Genomic DNA, 26,838 nt, shown 5'->3' on the forward strand with positions numbered 1-26,838 from the left:
TTCTGTTCAATCACTTTAATGCTGTTATGACAAATCTGTAAAAGGTTCAGGACAAACTTTGCTTTTTGTTCCTTTTTAATTACAAAACTAACAGCTGTTAGATTTTTTTTTTTCTTTTCCCAGCTACAAAATACTCTGGGGAGATGCATCATAATTTAAAATATATAATATTGCACAAACAACCAAAAGGTTAATTAAACTAAAAATTACAAAGAGAAAAATCCCATCCCATCAAAAAGAAAAAAAAAAAGATTTAGTATTCTCTTCATCCTACCCTCTTCTCTGAAGGTTTGAAGTGAGGTGCCCACTACTCACGGTGCCCCTGTCAAGATCCCTTTAAGTCACTAGGGAATGCACCAGCACACAGAATCACAGAATCACCAGAATTCTATCTGAAGCACCGGGTCTCTGTGCAGCCCTCACCGAGCCCCAGGCTGAAAGTCTTCAGGAAGGAGGTCCTTCCTCAGCAGAGGGCTGAGAAGAAGCAGGCCTGCAGATGGCTGTGAGTATGCTTCTGCTCACCACTTCACAGAGCTCACAGCTGGCTTGTGTCCTAAGCTATGGGAATCAAGGTAGGTGGCTGCTCGCAGCAGGTATCCAACCAGGCAACACCCAGAAGGGCCTGAAAGTGGCTCCCTCCCTTCTTGGGGAGGGGAAGAAATGCAAGAGCAGACTCTTGCAGTGGCACAGCTGGGCTAAGGACTTGGGTGCATCTGACAGGAAAAAGCCCTGGGAAGATGTAGGGATATCCCGGTGTGGGCTAAAGGAGATTCAAGGTTTGGTCTTAGATTCTAAACCCATAGGACCTTTGCAGGAGTGGAAAACACTTGGGAGGGAGATTCCAGAGAGAGGCAAATTTCCCAGAGATGATTGCCTCTTACTCACTGGGACAGGAACCAAAATGCTATTCACTGTCCCCATGTAGCCAAGGTCAGGTGGCTAGCCTCCCTTGTTAGCTCACTGGCTTATGGCCTTCTCAGAGACCTGTGTTTCAGCTCTGTGTGCAGAAGACAGCTACCCCAGGAGGTTTCCCAGCAGGAGTCCCTAGAACAGTAGAGAAATGCAGGCTCTCCGGTGGGGTTCGGGTACTCCCTTTAAGTCATCTTAAAGTTGGCACAAGTCAGGCTTCTGGATTTGTATTTGGAAAGGTTCTTCCAAGGTGTGAGCAGAGGGCCAGCAGGGAGCCATCAGAATCTGCACCAAGTTCTGGATGGTAGAGGCCATTTTGGGAGGGGACATTCTCAGTGTCTTCCAAGGCTGGCTGAGATTAGCGAGCAAGGGAGGTGGGATATGTCTTGGGTGGGGAGCTGCTTGCTCTGGCTCCCCTCAGTCCCAGTCCTCCCACTCCACATCTTCTAGCTGCAAAGGTGAGGAGATAAGGAGAGCACAAACAGTTACTCCTCTGAGGCAAGCCCAGAGCCCACCTCCCCTGCTGAGCAAGGCTACCACTGGAAAGGGCCCATTCCCACAAGTAATCCCTAGCTTTAGGGATCACACCTGGGAACAGAGAGGCAGCTGCCTGAAGGAAGGGCTTACTGCTTTCATTGCTTTCGATTCTACTTCTACCAACTAAACCCAGCTCTGCCTCTGCAAGGGATGGCCTGCCTGAGGAGTTAGGCAGTCCCCTAAAGGAGAACCTGCTTCCAGCTGAGCAGACAAAGGCCATGCTTTCTAAAAGCCAAGAACTGAGAGTGCACTGGGACCATGACCAGGGTCGCAGGGTGCTGCAGATGCCAATATAGCTAAAACTTTTATCTCTCTTGTCAACTTTAAAGAAGTCACGCAAGCTTTAGGCAGTCTCGACTTGGATCCATCACAGGTCAATGGACTCTTTTCTCCCCCTCCTGTTGGATGCATGTTCTCTTTGCACAAGGTCTTCTCCAGGGGCTCTGAACCCTAATTTCATCCTCTTGCCTTGTTGCTCTTGGCCTGCTTCCAGCTGACTCCTGCTGCAGAGGGACTGAGTGGCCTGCTCAGGTATACTGCCTAGTAGGTTTTGTTGTATGTTTGCTTATTCTTTCAGAGAACCTCCTGAATGCTTTGGCGAGTGCTTGACCAGAGTCACATTCCCAGCCAAGCATATCAGGTTCTAGAGAGCTAAAAGACAGAAGAGGACATGAGGTAATAGTAACGGAATTACTGTAACAGTGAGGACATAGTTGCAAAAGGTCATCAATTCCCCAGCTTTTTAATATGAAAAATCCTTGTCATTGAGCCTGGTGGTTCACGCCTGCAATCCCAGAACTCAGGAGGCTAAGGCAAGAGGATGGGTGCAAATTCACAGCCAACCTGGGATACAGTGAGTTATCGATAACCCCCACCATGGGGGAAAAGGAAAGAGAGGGAGAAGAGGGACGAGAGAAAGGAGAGAGAAGAGGAAAACACACAAAGACCCAGACCCTATGTGTGTCTTTCTCTAAACTGCCCACTTCTGTTTTATTTTGAGACAGATCTCTTGTCTAATTGTTCTAGAACTCGCTATGTAGACCATGCTGTCCTTGAATTCAAGCTCACAGATCTGTCTGCCTGTCTCCTCAGCGGTGGGATTAAAGGTGTATGCCATCATTTTCGGCTGAAACTGGACCAACTCTTGATTTGGGGAGGCAGCAAAGAATGAAAACAATCAAAGGTCCATCTAAACTTAATAGCAGGAATGGGTTTTGTGGTGTTTGTCACTAATTCTACTAGATGCCATCATATGACAGGCACAGCACTTAAAGAGTGTTACTTGGTTTACCTTGCTAAGAATTCTAAGCCAGCTACTTTTCATCTTGTACTTTAGATGAGGACGGAAGTTAAATGACTTGGTCTCAATCAAAGGCCTTCTGTCTCCAAGGCCAGGAACCTGCTAAAGTCCCATAAGTCACAAGACCAGGGGCAGGCTTTAACATCTATATTTCTCGGAGCTGGAGAGATGGCTCAGCGGTTAAGAGCATTGCCTGCTCTTCCAAAGGTCCTGAGTTCAATTCCTGGCAACCACATGGTGGCTCACAACCATCTGTAAATGAGGTCTGCGGCCCTCTTCTGGCCTGCAGGCATACACACAGACAGAATATTGTATACATAATAAATAAATATTAAAAAAAATAAAAAAAAAAAAATCTATATTTCTCTATTTTAATCCAGACCCAGGTCAGCCTGAATTTGCTGCATACTCCAGGCAGCAATCTCCATGTCTTCCTGGGCACTGGGTTTATACTGGGAGTGTGTCACCATGCCCTGCTCAGCATCTGTTCTGTTCTTGTTCCTGGGGTGACTGTGATACAGACCTTAGGTCAAGAACTCATTCATGCATCCAGCCTAGGACTGAGCAGCAGCATCCCTTCCTGCAGCCATTAGTTCACTTGGGTGTAGGGAGTCATACCAGGGAGCAAGGACTGCTGGGAAAGGACTTCCACCCTAATGTCATTGCACGAGCTTGCTCTGGCTGACCAGACCGACTTACCTCACCGGAGGCGTCCACTTTGGAAAGTGCCATCTGCACTTCTTCTTCAGTCATGTCCAAGTCGAAGTCCTTTTCCCAATCCTCACTGATGTCCGTGCTGGAGCCTGGAATCATAAGCCATAAAGCAGTGTGGTTACTTAGGCACGCTCACTTGTGTGTGTCTGTGCTGGCAATCTTTGTTTTGTTTCTCAAGGCAGTTTTCTCTGTGTAACAGCTCTGGCTGTCCTGAAACTTGTTCTATAGACCAGGCTCTATAGACCTGCCTCTGCCTCCTGAGTGCTGGGATTACAGGGATTTGCCACCACGATCCAGTCTGGTGGCAATCTTCAAAGGGGATGGCACGATACAACATCTTTATAATCACTTTCATTGAGTTCAATGATCTTACTTGTAGAAATCTAAGGAGAAATCCTGGTAGTAGAAGAAAATTTAGTTTGTAAGGGATATAACTCAGTAGTAAGATAACACAACACTACCAAGGTCTAGTTAGATCCCTAGAAACACACACGCTCTTACACTTAGAGCTGGTGATATAGCTCAGAGTTTCCCTATATGCACAAGACCATAGGCTCTGTCCCCAGGACTGCATAAGAGGCAGGAGAATCAGGAGTTCAAGCTAGGCAAACTCTACCACCTTATTTTTTTTTCTCATTTTTTTATTAAAAATTTCCATCTCCTCCCCTCCTCCTCCCCCTCTACCACCTTATTTTAAATCACAACCCTTCCCCTTCACTCCTCTCTTTTCCCCACTGCGTTTATTTTCTAACATACTCAGGTAACTATGCTTATTGTCCAATAATAAAGGATGCAAACATTTTCTAACATATACTCAGGCTAACTATGCTTATTATCCAATGATAAAGGATCTAAATATGAGCTCCAAGAGGGCAGGAATATTTGTGTTTTTTCCTTCTACAATTCCTGTTGTCTAGAACATCAAGTTGATACCTAATACTCACAGACCTTTTATCTAAGTCAGCAGCTGGACAACTATTACCCATATCAAATTCAATCCACTGTTTCTATGGAACACAGGGCCTTCAGAATGGCTCAGCGGATGCTTGTTGTCAAGTCTAACAACTTGAGTTCAATCCCCAAAACCTGCATGATGGGAAGGAGAGAACCAACTCACAAGTTTTCACTGCAAGCTTGTTTATGCACAGGTACACACACACACACACACACACACACACACACACACACACACACTGGAGAGATGACTCTGTGGTTAAAAGCACTTGTTATTCTATTCTCAGCACTCACATGGCAGCTCACAACCTTCCATAACTCTAGTTCCAAGGGATCCAACACCCTCTTCTGACCTGAGGGCACCAGACATGCATGTGGAACACTGACATACATGCAAGCAAACACTCATACATAGAAAATCTCTTAAGTGGCACAATCCTTTTTTTGGTGTTTTGAGAAGAGACCCTGTCTCAAAAATAAATTAAAAAATTTAAAAGTCTTTAAAAAAATTTCTTTGGGGGCAGGGTGGTGGTGATGCAATCCTTTAATCCCAGCAACTGGGAGGCAGAGGCAAAGAATCTCTGAGTTCCAAGCCTGCCTGGTCAACAGAACTAGTTACATGATAGCCAGGGCTGTTACACAGAGAAATCCTGTCTCAAAAAACAAAAACAAAAAAAATTTGGAACAGATCCCTGTCCCTTGTTTACATGTTGTCTGGATGCTTTTATGTGGTAAAGGCAGAGCTCAAGAGTTCCAGCAGGGGACCTATGGCCCACAGAGCTAACAGTATTTAAGACCTGGCCCTGCTCATGCTCAGACAGTTTACCACTTGCTGCTTCGTGCAAATCTGATACAGCGCAATCTGCTTTAAACACACTCGGACAATATTTCTTCTAGGTAATATTCAAACCATATGTGTCAAAATTATCAGTAAGAAGTGACCTACAAAAATAGCTGTCCTGCTGCATCCTGCACGGAGGCCTTTGTGGTCTCCTCGTCCCCATCATGCAGTGTAATCAAGGTCTGTGGAGCTTGGCAGACCTGGACTGATCATTATACCTACTGTGTAGTACTGAGCAAGTTATTCCGAGCTGCAAATCACTCCCATTATGCTGAGGAAAGGTCTAGAAAGTAGCTCAGTTGGTGAAGCACTTAGCATGGACAAAGCCCTAGGTCCAGTCCCCAGCACCGACGACAAACAGCAGCAGGAGCACTGGCACACCCTGTTATCTCAGCACTTGGGAGATACAGGAGGATCAGCAGTTCTTGTTCATCCTCAACTACTTAGTGAGTTCAAAGCTAGCCTAGGACAGACACTTGAGATCCAGTCTTAAAAACAAACAGCAAAAATGTAACAAGGGCAAATCACCCTCTTTGCGAGACCACTGGAGAAGCTTACTAGAGAACACAGATCTCTCCCGCCCTGCATTTTGACTCAGCAGGCAGGTGTAGCCCAGGATTCTGTGTTAGATATCCTAGTTGATTCTACAAAGAAATGAGCTTGCTGTTTAAGAAACAACGGCATTTGAATTAGGGGTATGAGTGTCAAGTGCCAATTACACGCTGAATGTAGTAGATAATTAACAATGGAGAAGTAGGGTCATAATTCTTTCAAAGGTTTTATCTCAGAGTTAAGTAATTTTACATGTGGTCCCACTGCAAGTCAGAGCAGACCTACAGCCAAGTCAAGTTCTGATCCTGTATCCAAAGACTCCATGTGCTGTGCCCTCGGGACACGCATGGGTTTATCAGTTAGTGTGGCTTCCTGTGGGTCAAAAGACAGATTCCTGGCCAATTCCTTGCATGGCTGTGGCCATGACAGCCTCCCTGATCTCTCGAACCTAAAACTCCCTTCAGGCTTAAATGCTAGGGTAGAGCCTTCTAGAAATAGAAACGCATCAACTGACACTTGGGGGTTCCACTTCTACCTTCTAGGACAGGTACCAACAATCCTGACTGACACATGGCAGAACAAAGACTTTAAATGGTACAGACGCAAATCACTCTCCTGTCTGGTCACACAGGGGCATGTAACAAGATCTGCTTAAGGAAATTAAGACTTCATGATGGGCTGGGTGGTGGTGGCGCACACCTTTAATCACAGCACTAGAGAGGCAGAGGCAGGCCTGTGAGTTTGAGGCCAGCCTGGTCTAAAGAGGGAGTTCCAGGAGGGGCTCCAAAACTACGAGAAATCTGTCCTGAAAAAACAACCAACCAAACAAACACCACGAAAACCTCACGCCAAAACCTTCACGACTGAGTCTGTTCTGTTTTGGTGTGCTTTTTCAGGTAATTACTAACCTGAAGGCACTATCACCCACAGTATAATTTTTTTGTGTAATAGCTTTTCTACTTCCTCAGATAAATGGAGATTAAAAACAGGTTCCACAGGTAAGGGTGAAGCAGGGCCTTTAACCCAGGGCTGTAGGCCACACACTCATCCCAACTTCCCTTTCCCTGCTCTGCAGAGAATCGGGAGAGGCAAGTGCCACTTGAAGCAGCTCTGCTGCACACAGATCCAGCCTCGTGTCGGCCTAGGATGTGGTGTAGGTGGTAAGAGGGAAGAGGAGTCAGTACCCAACTGTCCACTGTTTGTTTGCCCCTCCATTTTGGTTGTACTGGTCATCAAATACAACCCCCATGCCTAGAGCTCAGGTTTTGGAGACAGGCTTGCTATGTCTAAGAATAAGAACCACTATGAATAAGAATAAAGTACACACCAGGCGGCAGTGGCGCACACCTTTAATCCCAGGACTTGGGAGGTAGAGGCAGGCGGATCTCTTTCAAGGTCTGCCTGGTCGACAGAGTGAGTCCCAAGACAGCCAGGACTGTTTCACAGAGAAGCCCTGTCTGGAAGAAAACAACGCAAGAACAAAGTACACGGGCTGGAGAGATGGCTCAGAGGTTAAGAGCACTGGCTGCTCTTCCAGAGGTCCTGAGTTCAATTCCCAGCAACCACATGGTGGCTCACAACCATCTATGATGAAATCTGGTGCCCTCTTCTGGTGTGCAGGCATACATGTAGGCAGAATGTTGTATACATAATAAAAAAAAAAAAAAAAAAAAGAACAAAGTACACTCATGTACGTGTGCGGACACACACTTGTGAGGTAGAGGCATGAGGATCAAGAGTTCAAGCAAGGCTCAGGCTGCAGAGATGGCTCAGCAATTAGGAATGTATACTGCTCTAGTTGAGGACTCGGTCAGTTTCCCAGTCAGCTTAGACTTCAGTGCTAGGGGACCTGAGTCTTTTCTGGCCTCTACAGCTACCTGCATTCATGGACAGACAGAGAGACACACATATACACACAAATTAAAAATAAAGCAAAAACAAAAAAACAAAACAAAAATAAACCAAAACACAGGGGCCCAGTAGTTAAGAGCACTTGCTGCTCTTGTAGAGGATCTGGTTCAGATCCCAGCATCCACATAATAGCTCATAGCTATCTATAGATTCAGTTTCAGGGGATTCAAGGCACTATTCTGGCCTCTGCAGGCACCAGGCGCAGGTGTGGTGCATAGACATACTTACAAACACTCGTACACATAAAATATAAATAAATCTTTAAAAAAGACCCCCTTTCTATTGTTCTTTCTTTTTTTTTCTCTCCTTTTTTGGAGACAGGGTTTCTCTGATTAGCCCTGGCTGTCCATACCAGAACTCACTCTGTAGACCAGGGTTGCCTCACACTCAGTGATCTGCTTGTCTATGCCTCCCAAATGTTGGGATTAAAGGTGTGCACCACCACTGCACCACTGCCTGACTTAAAGCTTTTCTTAAAACAAAAGGAGTGGGGTTATAGCTCAGTCGATTCAATGCTTGCCCAGTGTGCATGGGGCTCTTGGTTGGCCCCAGCACTGTGCAAACTGGTCATGGTGTCACACATCTATAATTCCAGCATTTGGGAAGCAGGTAGAAGCCGAAGGACCAGATGGTCAAGGTTCAAGGTTATCCTCAGCTATCTGACAAGTTTGAGGCTAAGCTGGATGAGACCATGTCTCAAAAATATTATCTAGAGGGCTGGAGAGATGGCTTAGCAGTTAAGAACACTTCCAGAGGTTCTGAGTTCAATTCTCACAACCATCTGTAATGAGATCTGATGCCCTCTTCTGGCATAAAGTTATACATGCAGATAGAACACTCATATACATAAAATAAATCTTTTTTTAAAAAGTGTCTAGCAGCCGGGCGGTGGTGGCGCACGCCTTTAATCCCAGCACTTGGGAGGCAGAGGCAGGCGGATCTCTGTGAGTTCGAGGCCAGCCTGGTCTACAAGTGCTAGGTCCAGGTCAGGCTCTAAAAAAGCTGCAGAGAAACCCTGTCTTGAAAAACCAAAAAAAAAAAAAAAAACACCAATGCACAAAAAAGTGTCTAGCATTTGTGAAGTCCTGGGTTCAATTTCTAGTACTACCACACACAGAGACTTTCCCCTCCTTGTTCTATTTCCACACCCTGGCTTCTCCTCACACGTGATTTAGGGGATCACATCCCCAGCCAAGCGAGTGAAAGTGTGCACAGCGGATGGTGAAGAGCATCAGTATCACAACTGTGCAGCTTCAATCATTATTTTCCTAATCACCTGCTTTGCGGCCAAATTCTGAACGAAACTGTAGTGTTTTTTTTAATGTATCTATTATGTATATAGTATTCTGCCTGTGTGCCTACCTGCAGGCCAGAAGAGGGCACCAGATCTCACAACAGATGGTTGTGAGCCACCATGTGGTTGCTGGGAATTGAACTCAGGACCTCTGAAGAGCAGGCAGTGCTCTTAAGCCCTGGAACTGTAGTTCTTAGAGTGGATATGCATATGCGCATATGTAGGCCAGAGGGGAACTTTGAGTATCAGGAATCATAACTTTACTTTTTTCAAAGAGTTATTTTATTACATTTTTCTTTCAAGACAGGGTCTCTCTGTGTAGCCTTGGCTATCCTGGAACTCAGAGACATCTGCCTGCCTCTGCCTCCTGAGTTAAAGGCATGTGTTACTATGCCTGGCCCTATAGATTTATTTTTAATCATGTGTATTTGTGTGTGTCTGTGTGGAGGTTTATGCTTGTGCGCACAGTTACAGACCAGAGAACAACAGACCTCTGGAGCTGGATTTACAGGCGGCTTAATCCTCCTGAGATGTGGGTGCTAGGAAGTGAACCCAGGTTCTCTGCAAGAGCAGTGTTCTTTTTTCTTCCCTCCCCCCCCAAAAAAGTTTCTCTGTAGCTTCCCTGTCTTGAAAAACAAATAAACAAACAAAAAAGGGAGGGGGAAGCTGGGCAGTAGTGATACAGGTCTTTAATCCTAGCACTTGGGAGGCAGAGGCAGGAGAATCTCTGTGAGTTCAAGATCAGCCTGGTCTACAAAGTGAGTTCCAGGATGTTACACAGAGAAACTCTGTCTTGAAAAAAAAAGAACCAAACAAATAAAAATAAAGGGAATATGATGATGTAGGTGGGTCTTCTGTTTTGTGTTGATTTCATTGGTTAATAAAGAAACTGCCTTGGCCATTTGATAGGCCAGTCCTTAAGTGGGTGGAGTAGACAGAACAGAATGCTGGGAGGAAGAGGGAAGTGAGGCAATTGCCATGCCTCTCCTCTCTGGGTCAGTCACCATGGAGCCAGCCGCCAGGTCAGACATGCTGAATCTTTCCCTGTAAGCCACCACCTTGTAGTGCTACACAGATTATTAGAAATGGGTTAAGCAAGATGTGAGAGTTAGCCAGTAAGAGGCTAGAGCTAATGGGCCAGGCAGTGTTTATTTTTTATTTTTTTTTTAATATTTATTTATTTATTTATTATGTATACAATATTGTGTCTGTGTGTATGCCTGAAGGCCAGAAGAGGGCACCAGACCTCATTACAGATGGTTGTGAGCCACCATGTGGTTGCTGGGAATTGAACTCAGGACCTTTGGAAGAGCAGGCAATGCTCTTAACTGCTGAGCCATCTCTCCAGCCCCCGCCAGGCAGTGTTTAAATGAATACAATTTGTGTGTTGTTATTTCGGGCGTAAAGCTAGCCGTGTGGGATCCAGGCGGGATGAAAAGCAGGCTTGCTCGCCTCTTCACTACAGATGTGGGTGCTGGGAACTGAACTTGGACCCTCTGGAAGGACAGCAGGTGCTCTTAACTGCTGAGCCACCTTTGCAGCTTTGTAAACTTTTACCAGTAGAGAGGTAGGGGACTGCACAGATCATCAAGGGCTTTGTTTGTTTTGTTTTTCAAGACAGGGTTTCTCTGTAGCTTTGGTGGCTGTCCTGGAACTAGCTCTTTTAGACCAGGCTCACAGAGATCCGCCTGCCTCTGCTTCCTGAGAGTTGGGATGGGATTAAAGGTGTGTGCCACCACCGCCTGGCTTTCGTCAAGGGCTTTGTGAGACTCTAGTGATAGGCAGACAGAGCACTAAGCATGGCCTGGGACAGAAAATACTCCAAGAATATTGCCTATCATCAGCACTATGCTGGTTAGGGTTTTGTTTTTGTGGTTTTGGTCAACTTAATACAGCTAGGGTTAGGGTCATCTAGGAAGAGGGTACCTTAATGGAGAAACTGCCTCGCTCAGTCTGGCCATTCTGTGGGCATTTTTTTGACTGACAATTGGTGTGGGAGGGCTCAGTTCGCTGTGGGTGGCAATTGCCTGGGAAGGTAGTCTTGGGTATGTAAGAAAGCAGACTGAACAAGTCAGTAAGCAGTACTTCTCCATGGCCTCTGCATCAGCTTCTGCTGCCAGGTTTCTTCCTCGAGCCCCTGCCCCGAAGCAAGCATTACTTCCCTCAGTGATGGCTGGTACCTGGACATAGAAGATGAAATAAACCCTCCCACACCAAGTTGCTTTTGGTCATGGTGTTTATCACAGCAATAGAAAGGACTCTATGATGACACCACCATTTCCCCAAAGCAGGGCTCTACCAAAGTTGCTTCTGATTGAGGGCGGTCTGAAACAATTTCCATTTGTGGAAGAGAAAGTAGATGCTTAGAGAAGAGCAGTAACTTTTCTAAGTTATGTGGCTCATGAGTGCAGCTGGGGTTTGTCCCCAGACCCTCTGCTCTGCACCTGAGTCCAGCCTAAGATGATAAGTTCTCAACTGTTATTTAAGAACCTGCTCAGGCTGGGCTTGGTAGGACACACTTTTAATCCTAGAACTTGGGAAGAAGAGGTAGATGGATCTCTGTAAATTCCAGGACAGCTTAGTCTACATAGTAAGTTCCAGGCCAGTTAGGAGTATGCAATGAGACTCAGTTTCCAAACAAAACAGAACAAAAGAGAACCAACTTTCCCACTATTGTGTCTCCCTTACCCAGGAGAAGTATGGGAGGGGGCTTTAGTCATGTCCCCTCAAGCTGGACTGCGACTCCTCAGCACCTGCCCCAACTCTCCAGCTCTGTCTCCTTGATGACTCACTGCTGATGTTCACAGAGACCTCCTTTCTCTGAATGCCTCCAGTATCAAACCTGCCCCATACAGCTCATGTTCCATCACAAAGACTGTCCCTTCTGCCCTGCCCCCCTCCATGTCTCATAAAGAGCAGGCAGATGCAATGGATGAATGGATGACCTCACTGAACAAAGTTTAACAGGAGCACTGTGTTAGAGTCTGGAAATATGGAAGTTTCTGTCAGGGAGCAGGGGGAAGCTCTGGTGAGCCTATGTCCCATCTCCTGAAGCTGTCATCGTGCTGTAGGCTAGACCTCACCAGTGGGGCAAGCTTCACGGCAGCATGTCTGTCAAGGGGTCACAATCTGCAGCAGGATCTTGGGAGACTCAGAAAGCTGACAGCTGTACCTCTGCCTTTAATTCCTGGAGTTGAAAAGTTTGCTCTTTCACATAAATGCAGTCTCCAGCCTAAGACTCCATTACATAGACTCAACTAAAGCCCTGCTGTTGAAGGTGGCTCACCCAAGTTTCCCTGAAGTTAAGGCTCAAGGTTTGTCTCCATGGCTCATGACAAAGCTTGGAGAAGCTAACTTTCCCAGGGCTCCACACTTTTCCAGAAAACACACACACACACACACACGGGTTCCCAGCAGGGGCAGAGCTGAATTGTTTAAGAGTAGAAATGGGCCAAGAGTTTGGGAATGGCATGATCAAAGACTCAAGGCAGACAGAGACCTGGGCTGAAGCTAGGAGCTCCACTTCTCAGTCATTAAAATTTGAAAAAGTTACTTAACATTTCTAGACATTATTTTTTTCTCACCTGTAAAATGAAGATATTAGTACAGACCCAAGGAAAAGGAAATGCTCAAAACCACTAGGCATTTATCACAGGGCCTCACATAAACTTGGTTTTGTTGATTTTAAGAACCCTACCATGCATGGCTGGGCGGTGATGCCAAACGCTAAAGCTTCAATCCCAGCACTTGGGAGGCAGAGGCAGGCGGATCTCTGTGAGTTCGAGGCCAGACTGACCTACGGAGTGAGTTCTAGGACAGGCTCCAAAGTTACACTGAGAAACCCTATCTTGAAAAATCAATCAATCAATCAATCAAACAAACAGAACCCTACCGTGTTGCACATGGTGACGATTCATTCCTGTAATTCTATCACTTGGGAAGCTTAGGTTCCAAGAGTTAAAGGCCAGCCTAGGCTACATAGTTCAAGGCCAGTCTGAACTATAAAGTGAGGTCCTGTCTCAAAAAGTCAAAGGCAGGGGCTCAGAAATTAAGAGCACTAGCTACTTAAAGAGGATCTGGGTTTATTCTCAGCACCTACATGGCAGCTCACAACTGCCTGTAACTTCAGTCTCAGGGACTGGGACTTCTCCTGAACTCTGTGTGGTGGGTTAGATGTAATTGGCCTCCATAATCTCATAGGGAGTGACACTATTAGGAGGTGTGGCTTTGTTGAAGTAGGTATAGCCTACTTGTTGAGAAGTATGTCACTGTTGAGGTGGGCTTTGAGGTTTCCTATGGTGAGGATACTGCCCTGTGTCTCAGTTGACTTGCTGTCAAGATGTAGCCAGCACTGCATCTGCCTGCATGCTGCCATGCTCCCACCATGATGATAATGGACTGAACTCTGAAACTGTAAGCAAGCCACCCCAATTAAATGCTCTCTTTATAAGAGTTATAGTGGTCATAGTGTCTCTTCATGGTAATAAAAACCCTAACTAAGACACACTCATGGTAATTAAGAGCTCTGACTGCACTACCAGAAGACCCAGGTTCAATTTCCAGCACCCACATGGCAGCTCACAGCTGTCTGTAACTCCAGTTCCAGAGGACCTAACACCCTCACTGAGACAGACGTACATGAAGGAAAAACGCGTATATAAAATTAAAAAAAAAAAAGACACACTGCATGTAGATAGTACACACAGATAAACAGATAAAACATAAAAATAAAACTAAAGTCAAAAACCAAGCCAAGCAAAAAGACCCAAACAACTTCCAAATGTATCCTTCAAAGACCATCTAAATGTTAGCTAATAAAGTATGACAAGATATATATCCCTCTATATAGCTACCCCCCCATTATCACAAATGAAGTGTATCTGCTCCTAGGATCATGGCAACGGACACAGATATGTTGACATGCATGGTGGCAGCTCCTGCTTGCCCCGCTCAGAGCCCCTTGTACTCAGGCCTCCAGACCTACCTTTCTTGCCATTGTTGGAGGGCGTCGACTTCCCACTATCTGAGTTCAGCTCGAATACACGTAAGTCTGTGGGTACCTCCTCTCTCAGGGTCTCTACTCTGGCGGGAGGCCTGGGCTCTGGGCCACTAGCTCGGCTTGCAGGGGTTGGAGGCTTGGAGGGAACTGGGGGTGGAGGTCCAGTTTCACCCTCGTCCTCAGCTAGACTCTGTTCTTCCAAAGATGCCTCGAGTAGCTTTTGGGACAGGTCTTTGGGCAGCACTGGCGCCTCTGGTGCAGCAGCAGGGTTGGCAATCTGAGTCACAAGGGAGATGCTCTCACTGCTCTCTGATGGAGTCACCTCTGCAGGGGGCTCCACTGCAGTATCTTCACAAGGGCTCTGGGGACCAGGTCCAGCTTCAGGGGTTGGGGAGGTTTTGGTCTCTTTTGGAATCTTTGCCTCTTTTGGAGACGGTGCAATGTCTTCAAGATCCTCTATGGAGAGAAAGGTAGCGAAAGGGGGAGTATGGCCCAGTCAGCCCCACGATAACCCTGGACATGCGCATCCTGCCATGTTTACTACAGCGAAGACTAGCCCATGTCCCTCGGTGCTACCTCAGCACAGGCTCTTCAGCAGACAGTCCATGCTAGTCAGTCTCATCTCTACAGAAGCCAAGCTGGACTGCTGACAACACAGCCCGAGACAAGGCCTGGAAGTGGGTCTGCTGTAGGTCCCAGTCAGACTGTTCCATCCTATGCAAGCCAGTACTTCTTTTCAACTTGCTACCTCATTGCTGAGAAGGGACACTGGCTTCTGTTAAAGGTTACCCATACACTAAGCTCTTAGTGGAGGCTGGATATACAGTGTAAGTATTTCATACATCCTGACCTATAGTCTTGTCTTTTTTATTTTGAGATAGTCTTACTATGTAGCCCTAGCTGACCTAGAACTCATGATGTAGACCAGGCTGGCCTTGAACTCATAGTCATCTGCCTTCCCCCGTCTCTCGAGTACCAGGCAGTTGAGCCCCAATCCTGTAGTCTTATGTAGAAGGGACGCGGGGACACGGGGAGACAGAATCTAGATTTTCAGTGTGCTTCTCAATAATTATGCAACAGCAGGTTCATGTGTGACACGGCAATCTGTTCCAACTGGCACATGTGATTTCTGTACCCAAACTCTAGGTCCCACAAGCCCTGCGGCAGCTCCTTGTAAGAGCTGACTGCTCGGCACACACACTGCACTCATTCCCTGCTTTTCCAGGGATGCCATGTCCTCTCAGGCCTTCTAGAATACCACAGCCAAGCCTGTCCCTGGGCCATCTCATTTCAAGGCCTCTCACCTTCTTCCTCTTCCCAGCCAGGCTCCTCAGAGATGTTCTGGTCCGCCCGCTGCTTCAGGGCGTCCCTCCGGGCCTGCTCCTGAGGGTGGGAGAATAAAGATCAGGAGGTAACAGCACCCTTCTCTCAGGCCCTGTCAGAACCATAGAACCCTTGGCACCCCCAGAAAGGACTACAGTCTTCAACTCTTTCTTGCCTTGACTTCCCCCAGGGCTGAGTCATGGGGTCTTCCCAAGTTAGGCCAGCATACCTGTTCAAGTTGGTGGACTTTATAGAAATACCGATGCCAGAATTCTGAATGGGAAACAGCTGCTGGAACCTGAAGGGAGGAAATGAAGATGAGAATTGGGGAATGATGTATAAAGTCCTTACCAGCCAGTTCCCAATCACTCTAGAGCACAGACACACAAAAGTGGCCTTACAGTAATTGACAAAGCCCCTCTACCCCACTTTAATCCAACCAAACCCACCTTCTGGGCCCAGTTTGGCCAGGAAAGGAGACCAGAACTGCCATAAGACTTTGCTGGTCTTTCCACTTCTCACCGCCTGGCAAATCAGCCTCTTCCTGGCAGCTTCCTGGCTCAGCCCATGGCCCATCTGGCTCTACAGGGTCTCCCACTACACACATCCCTCCCACTTCCCAACACCTCAGGCTCAGAGCCAGCTGAGGTCCTGCTGGTTGGGCCCTCACCATCTTGGTGTAGAGGGCCCGGATGGAGGGGCTGCCTACAAGGAGTTCAGAGACCTCCCCCTTCTTCTCCTCCAAGCAGAAATGGGAAAGCCAGGCGTCAAACAATTCCGGGGGCCCTGCAGAGGGACAAACGCTGATGGTCAGTTTCCTGTGTCTAGGGAAAGAACACTGGGACCAGAGAAAACACTTAAGCCTGGACTTGAACAGTAAAGGAAGCTTAAGGGTTTTCTTTTTCTTTTTTAAATTATATTTATTTATTTATTATGTATACAACATTCTGTCTGTGTGTATGCCTGCAGGCCAGAAGAGGGCACCAAACCCCATTATAGATGGTTGTGAGCCACCATGTGGTTGCTGGGAATTGAACTCAGGACCTTTGGAAGAGCAGGCAATGCTCTTAACCTCTGAGCCATCTCTCCAGCCCTTAAGGGTTATTTTCAAAGCCATTTTATCCAAGGGGAAGAGTCAGCAAGGGTCGGGTGGGTTCTTCCAAGATCTCCAAAAAGGAACAAGGTCTCCCATCTCTGCTGCCACTTCGTCCTCTGCATGGGCTGTTGAAACAGCATTTTTCAATGTGGACCCATACTGTCAGAGACAATGGCTGTGTTTCTCCCTTATGCCATGTGACAGAAGCCTCTGCAGTCCTCCCCTTCTTTTGTTCCTTTCCTCCTCCTCTGAACAGTCTAAGTCGGCCCAAGCTCCTTTTTCTCATTTTGCCATTTTTTGAAAAAGATTTATTTATTATGCATGCATACAGTGCTATGCCTGTATGTCTGATTGCAGGCCAGAAGAGGGTGCCAGATCTCATTACAGATGGTTGTGAGCCACCATACAGTTGCTGGGAATTTAACTCAAAACCTCTGCAAGAGCAACCAGTGCTCTTAACTGCTGAGCCATCTCTCCAGCCTCCCCACCCCCACCCGCCCACTTTGCCTTTTCTCATGTGTCTCCCCTAAATCATTCTGGCCTCTTCTGACAATTCCTATTTCTTTGCAACCCTGAGCTCATCCGGGGCTCCCGATCTAACTGCCATCACTACATGTACTCACGTTGTCCCCACTCGGCTACTGCTGGAAACCCAGAAGACACCCCAGCTCCTTCCTGACCTACGCGCTCTGATTCTACTTCTTTAGGCTCTCCTGATGCATACTTTCCTTTCCATTCAGTCTGCCTCTCCCCAGGCTCTGGCCTTACCTCTGACATGGGGATCCCTAGGCACCCCTATGTCACGCTCCCATCTTTGTCTCTTCCTTGACAACACAGCCTCATGGGCTACTTTACAAAATACAAAAGATGATCATTTGGGCCTCAAAACTCTTCAGTAGTCCTCTACAATGTTAGCTTGTAAAGCGAGGGTCCACAGAAAATCTTCAAAAATCAAAGAATTTCAACACTGTAAACACACACATATATTATATGTATGCACATATATATGTATGGTTTTAGGCTTTTGTTGTTGTTGTTATTTTTTGAGTCAGTGTATCACTACACGGCCCTGGCTGGCCTGGAACTTGCTATGTAGATCACGATGCCCTCAAACTCACAGAGATATGCCCGCCTCTGCCACCCAAATCATGGGATTAACAAATGCATGCACCAATATGCCTGGCCTTGCACATAAATTTTTATAGAGAAAGGGCATATCATTGTGATCAGGTTTTTGTTTTGGTTTCTTTTTAAAACTTTTCTGGTATTGGAGATTGAACCTAGGGCCTTGTGTATGCTAGGCAAACATATCTCAAATCCTTTTTATTTTTACTTTGGTATAGGTTTGCTAAATTGTCCAAGTTGGCTCTGAACTCATCATTACAGATCAGCCTAGGCTCAATCTTTCAATGCTCCTGCTTCAGCTTCCAAATAGCTGGCATTTTAGGAGTACCTAAATAGTTAGCTATTGTACCTAACTGTCAAGATTTTTTTTATAGGCCTCTGTGACTAAAGGAAAGTCTAGAACCACTATCACGAGTCTTTCATGACCAAACACTAGCTGCTTATTCTGATACACAAAGCCCTCTCCCAACCAGCTTGCTGGCTGCCTTCACTTCCTCATGAACTTTAATTTAGTGTCACCAAAAGGGCTCCCTATTCTTTCTGGATTTTTAAACATACTCTTACACTTGCCTGAATAAGCTTCCACTACTAAATATTACTCCCAGGCTCCACAGGCTAAGCTAGCTAGGTGCATTCCTCTGGACACCCAATGCTCGCCATTCTGCAGACGGAGTTAATCCACCCTTTACTACCTCTGATTGATTTCTTGACTCCCATTTCTCTCTCTTTGCAGCCTGGTTCTGAAGGAATGGCCAGCTCAAAGGCTTAACTCACTTCTGATCTCTAGTTCCTAGCATGGGGCATAGTGGACAGGAACCCAAAGGTGCAGTAATCCCTTCCGGCAGACAACTGAACAGAGAGGACAGGGGACTCTAAGAGCAAAGTCTCTCCAAGAGACAGAGTTAGAGTTGAAATACCTGAGATTCAGGGAAGAAAGGGATCGATAACCTGCAGAGAGTATAAGGTAATCTCGGTCCTACTCTGTTCCCAGGATGCAGAGCTACTTGACCTGCGGCGTCTAGACTAGAGACCCTACAGTCCACATCTCCCTCTTCCTGCCCCATAGGCTCACCCCACTGCTACCCCTCACCATCGGGTTCATTGCAGTACGTTGCCGGGTCTGACTGCAGACTGTAGAGGCGAGCCTGTAAGCAAGAGAGAAGAGAGAAAAAAAATTCTGGGGAGGTGGATGCAGAGAAAATCCCCTCTGTGAATAGTATTAAATCAGCTACAACCCAGCTTCCCCCTTGTTGGTTGCCAAACCCACAGGTTATTAATGATATAGTGGTACTGAGCTAGCCCCCAAAAGTAAGACCCTCAGAAAAATAGTCTCTTACCCAATATTCCAACCCTGAGAACTGAGAAACTATGGTAAACAGATTATAAAATTGTAGTATAACTTCTGGAATATATGAAATTTTAAAAAATGTCAAATGTAATTATGTTAATAAAATCCAAACTTAAGGGCAAATTGTGAGATAATTTAAGTGTCCCCAAATTAAAATCTAATAAGGCTGGGCGGTGGAGGTGCCCACCTTTAATCCCAGCACTCAGGAGGCAGAGGCAGGCGGATCTCTGTGAGTTTGAGGTCAGCCTGGTCTACAGAGCAAGTTCTAGGACAGGCAGAACTACACAGAGAAACCTTGTTTTGAAAAACCTAAAATCAAAAACAAACAAATAAAAAAAAACAACAATAACCAGGCATGGTGATGTATACTTTTAATACCAGTAAAGACAGAGGCAGGTGGATTTCTTGAGTTCGAGGCTAGTCTGCTCTATAGACTGAGACCCAGGACAGCCAGGACTACACAGAGAAACCCTGTCTTGATAAACCAAATAATGATGATGATGACAACAATTCCATTAATAATATCTTGCACTGGGATGTGATTCTGTGCTGGAACTCTTGCTTAGCATGTTTAAAGCCAACACAGCAGGGAACAAAGTTAGACCCAGGAAAAGAGAAAAGAAAACGACGCGCTGTAAAGCGCTGCTCCACCGGGGCCACAGGAAGCCCAACTCAGCTTATAACAGAAAGGCCCTTCTTCCTCAGACCAGACAGAGCATGGGCTGTCTGCATGGGAACTTCAGCTGTGCGTTTTAGTGATGAATCCCTGTGGTAACTTAGACTCTTATCATTGAAAATCTCAAAATTCTGGCACATGTTAGTAAACAGTCCCAGCAATCCAAGTTTGGAATGGCAATCCAATGTGATAAGATGCAACAAAAGCCTGCGTGCCATGCTATGACCCTGTGAATTCGAGAAAGACGGCCCAGTAAACAGGAGACAGAAGCACTAACACATGGCTTTAGTTGTTACTCATGGGTTCTGACTGCTAGATTTATTTCCAGTGGAAATTAGTCTAAAAGAATGAAATATGAAACAAATTATGCCCCAAAGATGTTCTTTTTAGGGTCTTTACTAATGCTGAAAGCTGAAAAGAACCCACATGTGCAACACCAGAAAGTGACTGAATAATGCTATCTATATTCATTTGCAAGAATTTTTTAAATTTATTTTTATTTTATGTGCATTGGTATTTTGTCATGGGTGTCCAGTCCCCTAGAACTAGAGTTACAGACAGTTGTGAGCTGCCACGTGGGTGCTGGGAACTGAACCCAGTCCTCTAGGAGAGCAGGCAGTGCTCTTAACCTCTGAGTCATCTTTCTAGTGCTCATTTGCAAGAATTTAAAGACACTGAAATGTGGTTAGGAAAACCCGAAAAGACAAAATAAAACAAACAAAAAAACCTACCAACCAACCAAAAAAAAAAAAAAAAAAAAACCCAATTATCTTTTTATATTTATTTATCTACCTATTTATTTAGTCATTTATTTATTTTTGGGGACAAGATTTCTGTGTAACAGCCCTTACTGGAAGTCACTCTGTAGACCAGGCTGGCCTCATACTCACTTAGATCCACCTGTCTCTGCCTCCAAGGGCTGAGATTAATGGCATACACCACCACCTGGCCAAATTTGTCTATATTTTTAAAGACTTATCTAATTATTATGTATACAATGTTCTGCCTGCATGTTTGCCTCCAGGCCAGAAGAGGGTACCAGATCTCATTACAGATGGTTGTGAGCCACCATGAGATTGTTGGGAATTGAACTCAGGGCCTCTGGAAGAACAGCCAGTGCTCTTAACCACTGAGCCATCTCTCCAGTCCCCTTGTCTACATTTTTAGACTGAACATATGTTCCTTTTGTGATAAAAGATTGATAGATAGCGCTTTGAATCTTTAGCAAAGGCTGTAAGTGAATACCTTGGTGCCGTCGTATGGCTCAGCTGTGCCAGAGGGTGTGCCCATCAGGGTGATGACATCGCAGTCAATGGTTTTGTCTGGTGAGGGGGCAAAGGTGTCTGAGATAACCCCTAAGAAGTCAGATAACCCCTTCTTCATTTTTTCTGTTGCCCCTGAGGAGCCTTCCGTCTGCAGAGAAAACCAAAGAAAGGAAAACAGTGTCCTAGGAGCGGAATGCAATCTGGAGTCTAGAAGGTGACGCATCAGGAGAGGAGCACTAGGTGTGAGGATATGAGACATGCTTAAAATCCGTCTCCCCATCTCAGACTGGAGGAGGAGGTAGGTAGAGCCCTCTAGTCCCAGCTGGGGATGTTGAACAGGGCCAAGGTAGGCCTGAAGAAAGCTCAACTGGTTGTTACATCAAAACATCAAAGCCAACTTGGCTGATCAAAGGCTGGCAGGAGGGGTAGGGAGATGGTTCAGTTAGAAGCTTACTATGCAAGCCGGATGACCTGAGTTCAGTCCCACACATGCAGGCAGCAGGTCACATGTGGTGACAGAGTTAAGGAGGCAAAGACTGGGAGATCCCTAGTATGTGCTGACCAGAGGGTATCGTCTAACTTAGCTGAGAAGTTTCAGGCCCAGTGAGAGACACTGTCTCAACAAACAAGGTGGCGGGGTTCACAACGCCTGAGGTTGTCCTTTGGCTTCCAGATGCACGTGACCCAAACAAGCACATGAACCACATGTATTTCTTTTTCTCCCCCCTCCCTTTTTTCTTTTCTTTTTTCTTTTTTTGTTTTTTGAGACAGGTTTCTTAGTCCTGACTGCCCCAGAACTTGCTTTGTAGATCAGGTTGGACTCACTGAGATCTGCCTGCCTCTGCCTCCTGAGTGCTAGGATTAAGGAGCATGCACTGCCACTGCCCAGCCTGAACCACACATATTTTCAAGCCCACATGCACATGTGAGCATGCATTTACACACACACACACACACACAGAGAGAGAGAGAGAGAAAGAGAGAGAGAGAGAGAGAGAGAGAGAGAGAGTCAAAGAAGAGCCACATCATTTTAGCAGGAAAGAGTGAAGAGGGTCTGTGATGAGTGGTGGGAGATAGGTTTACTTTTGCTCCCAGTTTGAAGGAATTATTTGTCAAGCAAATAAGTTAATAGTTTTTCCACGTCTGTATTATTTTAACAAATGTATTATTTTAACAAATGTATTATTTTAACAAACGTAGAAAATGCAGATAAACAAATGAGTGTGTAAAGAAGTAAAGAAAAGCCCAGCCTAGACGTACCCAAAATCCCTGCCATGAAGGTAACTGTAGTTAATTTAACTATTGTTAAACTATTTTGGGGTTGGGGATTTAGCTCAGTGGTAGAGCGCTTGCCTAGTAAGCGCAAGGCTCTGGGTTCGGTCCTCTGCTTCAGAAAAACAAACAAAAAAAAAAGACAAAATAAACTATTTTAACTATTGTTAAACTGGATACTGTAGAATGAGGCCTGCAATGATTTAAGTACACAAGTTCCATTCCCAGCATCCATATGGTGGCTCGCAATCATCTGTAACTGCAGTTCCAGGGGATGAGACTCTATCTGCCCTCCACAGGCACTGCATGCATGTGGTACACAGATATGCATGCAGGCAAAATACCCACACATATAAATAGATAATTAAAAATCAGTTAAGATCCAAGTATGTTGGTTCATGCATTTGGGGATAAAGATGGGAGAATCAGAAGTCTGATGCCATCCTCTGATACATAACTGAGTTTGAGCTAGTCTAGGCTATCTGACAAACAAAAAACAAAAAAAGAAGAAAAAAGGAAGACAGACAGACCGACCAAGGAAATAAAAACAAATATGTTAAAAAATATAGTATTCAGGGCTGACAAGAAGGTTCAGTGAATAAATGCATATGTTGCCAAGGCTGATGCCTGAAATCAGGAGAGAATCAACTCCCACAGTAGTCTTCTAACCCGGCATATGCGTGCACACAAACACATAAACACACACACAAATAATTTTAAAAATTATATTTAGTTGGCCCTAAGTTTTTTGTTTGGTTTTAATGAGGGAAAAGCTGTGGGTTCCCACCAGGATCCCAGAGCAGGCACATTGTGAAGGGTGGTCATCACAGTGGATAGTACTCACGGCCAGCTTCTCCTTGACCACACTGGCTGTGGCTGCTATGGTGCAGGCTGTGTCATGTTGTACCACCTGGGTAAATTCTGTCAGGTCCCGCTTCATGAACTCCAAAGCTTCAGTGGACTATGAAAGACAGAGAAGGATAAAGCTGGCAGGTGTAATCACTCCACACGTCTTCTTCAGCATGTGAAATGTCAAGTGACAGAAGAGCCAGGGTTTGGGAATAATGCTTACTTGTCCAATTCCCCGACCTGGATTAGCAGGCGGCAGAGAGGGAGACACCTGCCCGTTAGCATAGGGACGGAGTTTCAGCCCTGGCACTCATAACTATGTCCCAGGAGCGAGCCTCATTGAGTCACTGTTGCTCTGCTCTCCCAGCAAATGACCTCAAAGCAGAGTGGCAAGTGGAAGAACACACACCTATTCTCCAAACCGACTGAAAGCTTGCTTTGATATAAGTCCTATCTGCTTGAAATTTCCAATATAATAAAACGTATATGACTTATTATTTTTTTTAATTAAAAGTATTTTGAGAGGGCTGGAGAGATGGCTCAGTGGTTAAGAGCACTAGCTGCTCTTCCAGAGGTCCTGAGTTCAATTCCCAGCAACCACATGGTGGCTCACAACCATCTGTAATGAGATCTGGCACTCTCTTCAGGCATGTGGGCATACATGGAGGCAGAATGTTGTATACATAATAAATAAAATCTTTTAAAAAAATATTTTGAGACAGTGTCTGACTTTATCCCTGGCTGACCTGGAACTCTCTATATAGACCAGGCTGACTTGATAGAAATTCACCTGCCTCTGTCTTCCAAGTGCTGGGATTATGGGCACCACCACACGCAGGCAATAAGGATGGATGTGATTTTTTTTTCAGTTCCAAGGAAGGATGGATCTCCCTTAGTCTTGGTCCTGCTGCTCCAGGTCTGTCTGTCCATTAAGTTTCTTTGGACTGAACGGTATCTGCTCCTGTCCAGCCAACCTGTTTGAGCTGGCTTGAGCCAGCTGGTCCTCAGCTGCCTTCTATGTCCGTGTTGCTGATATCACGTTCACCAACTTCAAGATGACCTCCTGAGCCACCTGTGCTCACCCCACTTTGCAAGTCCCCTCATTTTACATAGATCAATCACCAGAAATTTTGCTGTTTTGAGAAGGTTTCACTATGTTGGCTGATCCTTCTACCTCTACCTCCCTCCCTCCCAAGACTGCACATCATGCCCAGATTACAGATCTGCACCTTCATGCCCAGCCAAAGCATGTTTTGTTCTTGTTTGTTTTTCTTCCTGTGATGGGGTCACCCTGACAGGACTGTGAGAGGGTGGGGAGCCACTGAAGGACTGAAGCAGGAAGGACACGATGAGGCCATCCTGGAACCAGCTCTGCACACCAGGCTGACCTCAAACTCATTCACAGAGATGTGCCTGCCGCTGGCTCCCGAGTGCTGGGATTAAAGCTCTGCACGTTTTCATTTTTAATGTTACATTAGTGACTGGCGTAGTTTTGGGCATTTAGAGTTAAGGAGGCCATAGGATATCTGGGTAGTTGTCCTGTAAGAGCTATCCTTAAGTACCAAAGGCTCTTGGAAAAAAGAGGAGACTAACTCCCACGGGGAGCTGACCCACAGGAAGTGTGTGCAGACTACCATAGCTGTGAGCTAAGGACAAAGAGCCTCAGAGCCCCATCCTTAAACGGCAGGCAGAGAAACATGAGCTCAACAGAGTTAAGTTTCAAAATGGGGCGGGGAGGGGCACATATTAGTGTCAAGTGCTGTAGAAAGTTCCAGAAAGATAAGCTGGCAAGTGAGAAACGTGTGTGACTACTGATAAGTGTGTGTGGTGGCTTCAGGGGTGGGGAGGGGGTGAATCGCTGGTCTCCCATTTTCTAAAGTCTGTGAAGACAAGGGGAGGAGAAAAGGAAGAGAATGAAAGGTTTATTGGGGAGCACCTAGACCCTGTTAGAGCAGGGCGGATGCAACTGTGCCTTCTCTAGAGCGCCTAGACCCTGTTAAGAGTGGGGAGAGACACAACTGTGCCTTCTCTAACACTGTGTCTGAGTGTGCACTTGGATGAACAATACAGATGGACAGGAGGCAGATGATCGGGCCCTCTCAAAGTTGTAGGCCTGCTGGGCAATGTATATTAAGGGAGCAGAGAAGTGACTGATCCAAAGGGAGCCAGGATGGGAAGCAACAGCAAGGAAAGCAGCAAAAAAAGCAAGAAAAAGGTAGAAGGAAAAAAATGGTGATGCTAAGTTTTACTTATAGTACTTAATAAAAACAACGAATGCTTGCAGGGTTCCTAAGTGCTACATATGGTCCTTAGTGCTCTCCATATCATTTAATCCTCATGACAACCATTAGACCGGTATTATTATTTCACTTTACCGTGTAGAAAGGTTAAAAGACTGGCCAAAGCCAAATATGGTGGTCCGCGCCTTTAATTCCAGTGCTCCAGTGGCAGGTGGATCTCTGAGTTTGAGGCCAGTCTGGTCTACATATGCATTTCAGAGCGGCCACAGGCTACATAAACAATCAGACCTCCTCAAAACAAACAAACAAACAAATGAAAAGATGAGTTGCCCAAGTTCCCTAAACGTAAGTAACTAAATTCAGTCTTCTCTTTCTGAGAGGAGCCTCGAAACACACAGGAAGACACCCTGTACCTCCTGCTGAATGCCACACTTTCCTTGCCAGAGCACGCTACTTTGAGATCTCATAGTAAACTTTAATGAAAAGTCCTCCCTCTTCAACAAAACAAACAGCTCAGGAAATGTTCAGTTGTGCTGGGTGGTAGCTTGAGCCACTATCCAGCAGTGCCCAGGTCAGGAAAGAAAAACAAGCAAACAAATCGCTCCTAAAGTACTGGGCTGCTCTGGAATCAGAAGCCTCCTGGAGTCTGCCCTAAAGCAGGACTCAGTTCATTTGCTTGGAGTAAATAGTAATTAGCTTTTCCACAACTTAGTCGGGCCGGTTTTAAATAAAGTAACATGGGACAAAACAGGAGTAGCCAGTGGCATGGCCTATCCAGGGACAAGCATTACTCCCTTCACAGGGATTACTTAGCCAGTCATTTCCCTAGGTTCCCACTCTCTGGCCATCAGTCCCCTTTCCTCTTTGCAAACCTCTCACTCAGACAGGGCTCACCAGACACCAGTGTCTCTGCGATCCTCATCTCTACCTGGTTCCTGCCCTTCACCTTCTGTTACACCTTCCTGGGCATGCTCACGACTCCCCAGTCTGGACAAGATGTCAGGCACCTTCTTCCTTTCACCTTATTTACAAAAGCAACTAAGCGGCTATTTTGTTCGGCTGCCCGCCCCCCACCGGACTGAGCTTTGTGAGGCCCCAACTTCGGCTAAGGTCTGTACCCTCCCGGGCTGTCTTGAGAGTAGCGATTGTCATATACTCTAATATTTAAATTGCTGTAAGGGTAAGGTGTTGCTAGTGGTGGCGTCTCATCCTTTTCTTCCAACTGGCCTCCCAGAAGCGTGAAAAACCCAGGCAGGGCTAGCTGGATCCGGTTGCAAGGAGACAGAGGAGGGTGCCGGCCCGGCTTACCTTTTCTTTGACTGCCTGGTAACTCTGCTGCAGCCAGCTCCGCCACCACCCCACGTCCTCCCTGTGGAAGACAGACACATCTGGAGGCCCCGCAGTGTGGTGAGGCCTGCGGGCCGCTTCCCTAACCCCTCGCACCACGCCTCCGCTCTACCCTTTCAGCTCGGTCCGCACCCGCGCGGGCAGCCTGTCCCCTACAGGGATCCTGGCCCACCACCCCAACCCTGGGAGAATCTAGGCCCCCGACGCCAAAGGGAGGAACGACAGGCTCACCCTTCCGCCATCTTGCCTGCATGACATCACCACTATTTACCGACCTTTGACTTCC

The 26,838-nt window shown here is 46.2% G+C and overlaps 1 protein-coding gene across 1 annotated transcript; it reads right to left on the reverse strand.

The window, feature by feature from the left end:
- Window positions 1-26,838, reverse strand: Bsdc1 (BSD domain containing 1). Its single transcript, XM_038332952.1, has 11 exons — window positions 26,784-26,838; window positions 26,514-26,574; window positions 22,961-23,077; window positions 20,825-20,992; window positions 18,646-18,700; window positions 16,005-16,120; window positions 15,564-15,632; window positions 15,316-15,394; window positions 13,997-14,467; window positions 3,446-3,549; window positions 1-1,359 (listed from the first exon to the last, which is right to left on the reverse strand). Exons 1-11 carry the CDS (start codon window positions 26,792-26,794, stop codon window positions 1,327-1,329), a joined length of 1,284 nt encoding a protein of 427 aa, XP_038188880.1. The 5' UTR covers window positions 26,795-26,838; the 3' UTR covers window positions 1-1,326.

The sequence above is a fragment of the Arvicola amphibius genome, chromosome 6 (assembly GCF_903992535.2).
Source record: "Arvicola amphibius chromosome 6, mArvAmp1.2, whole genome shotgun sequence".
Classification (NCBI taxonomy): Eukaryota; Metazoa; Chordata; class Mammalia; order Rodentia; family Cricetidae; genus Arvicola; species Arvicola amphibius.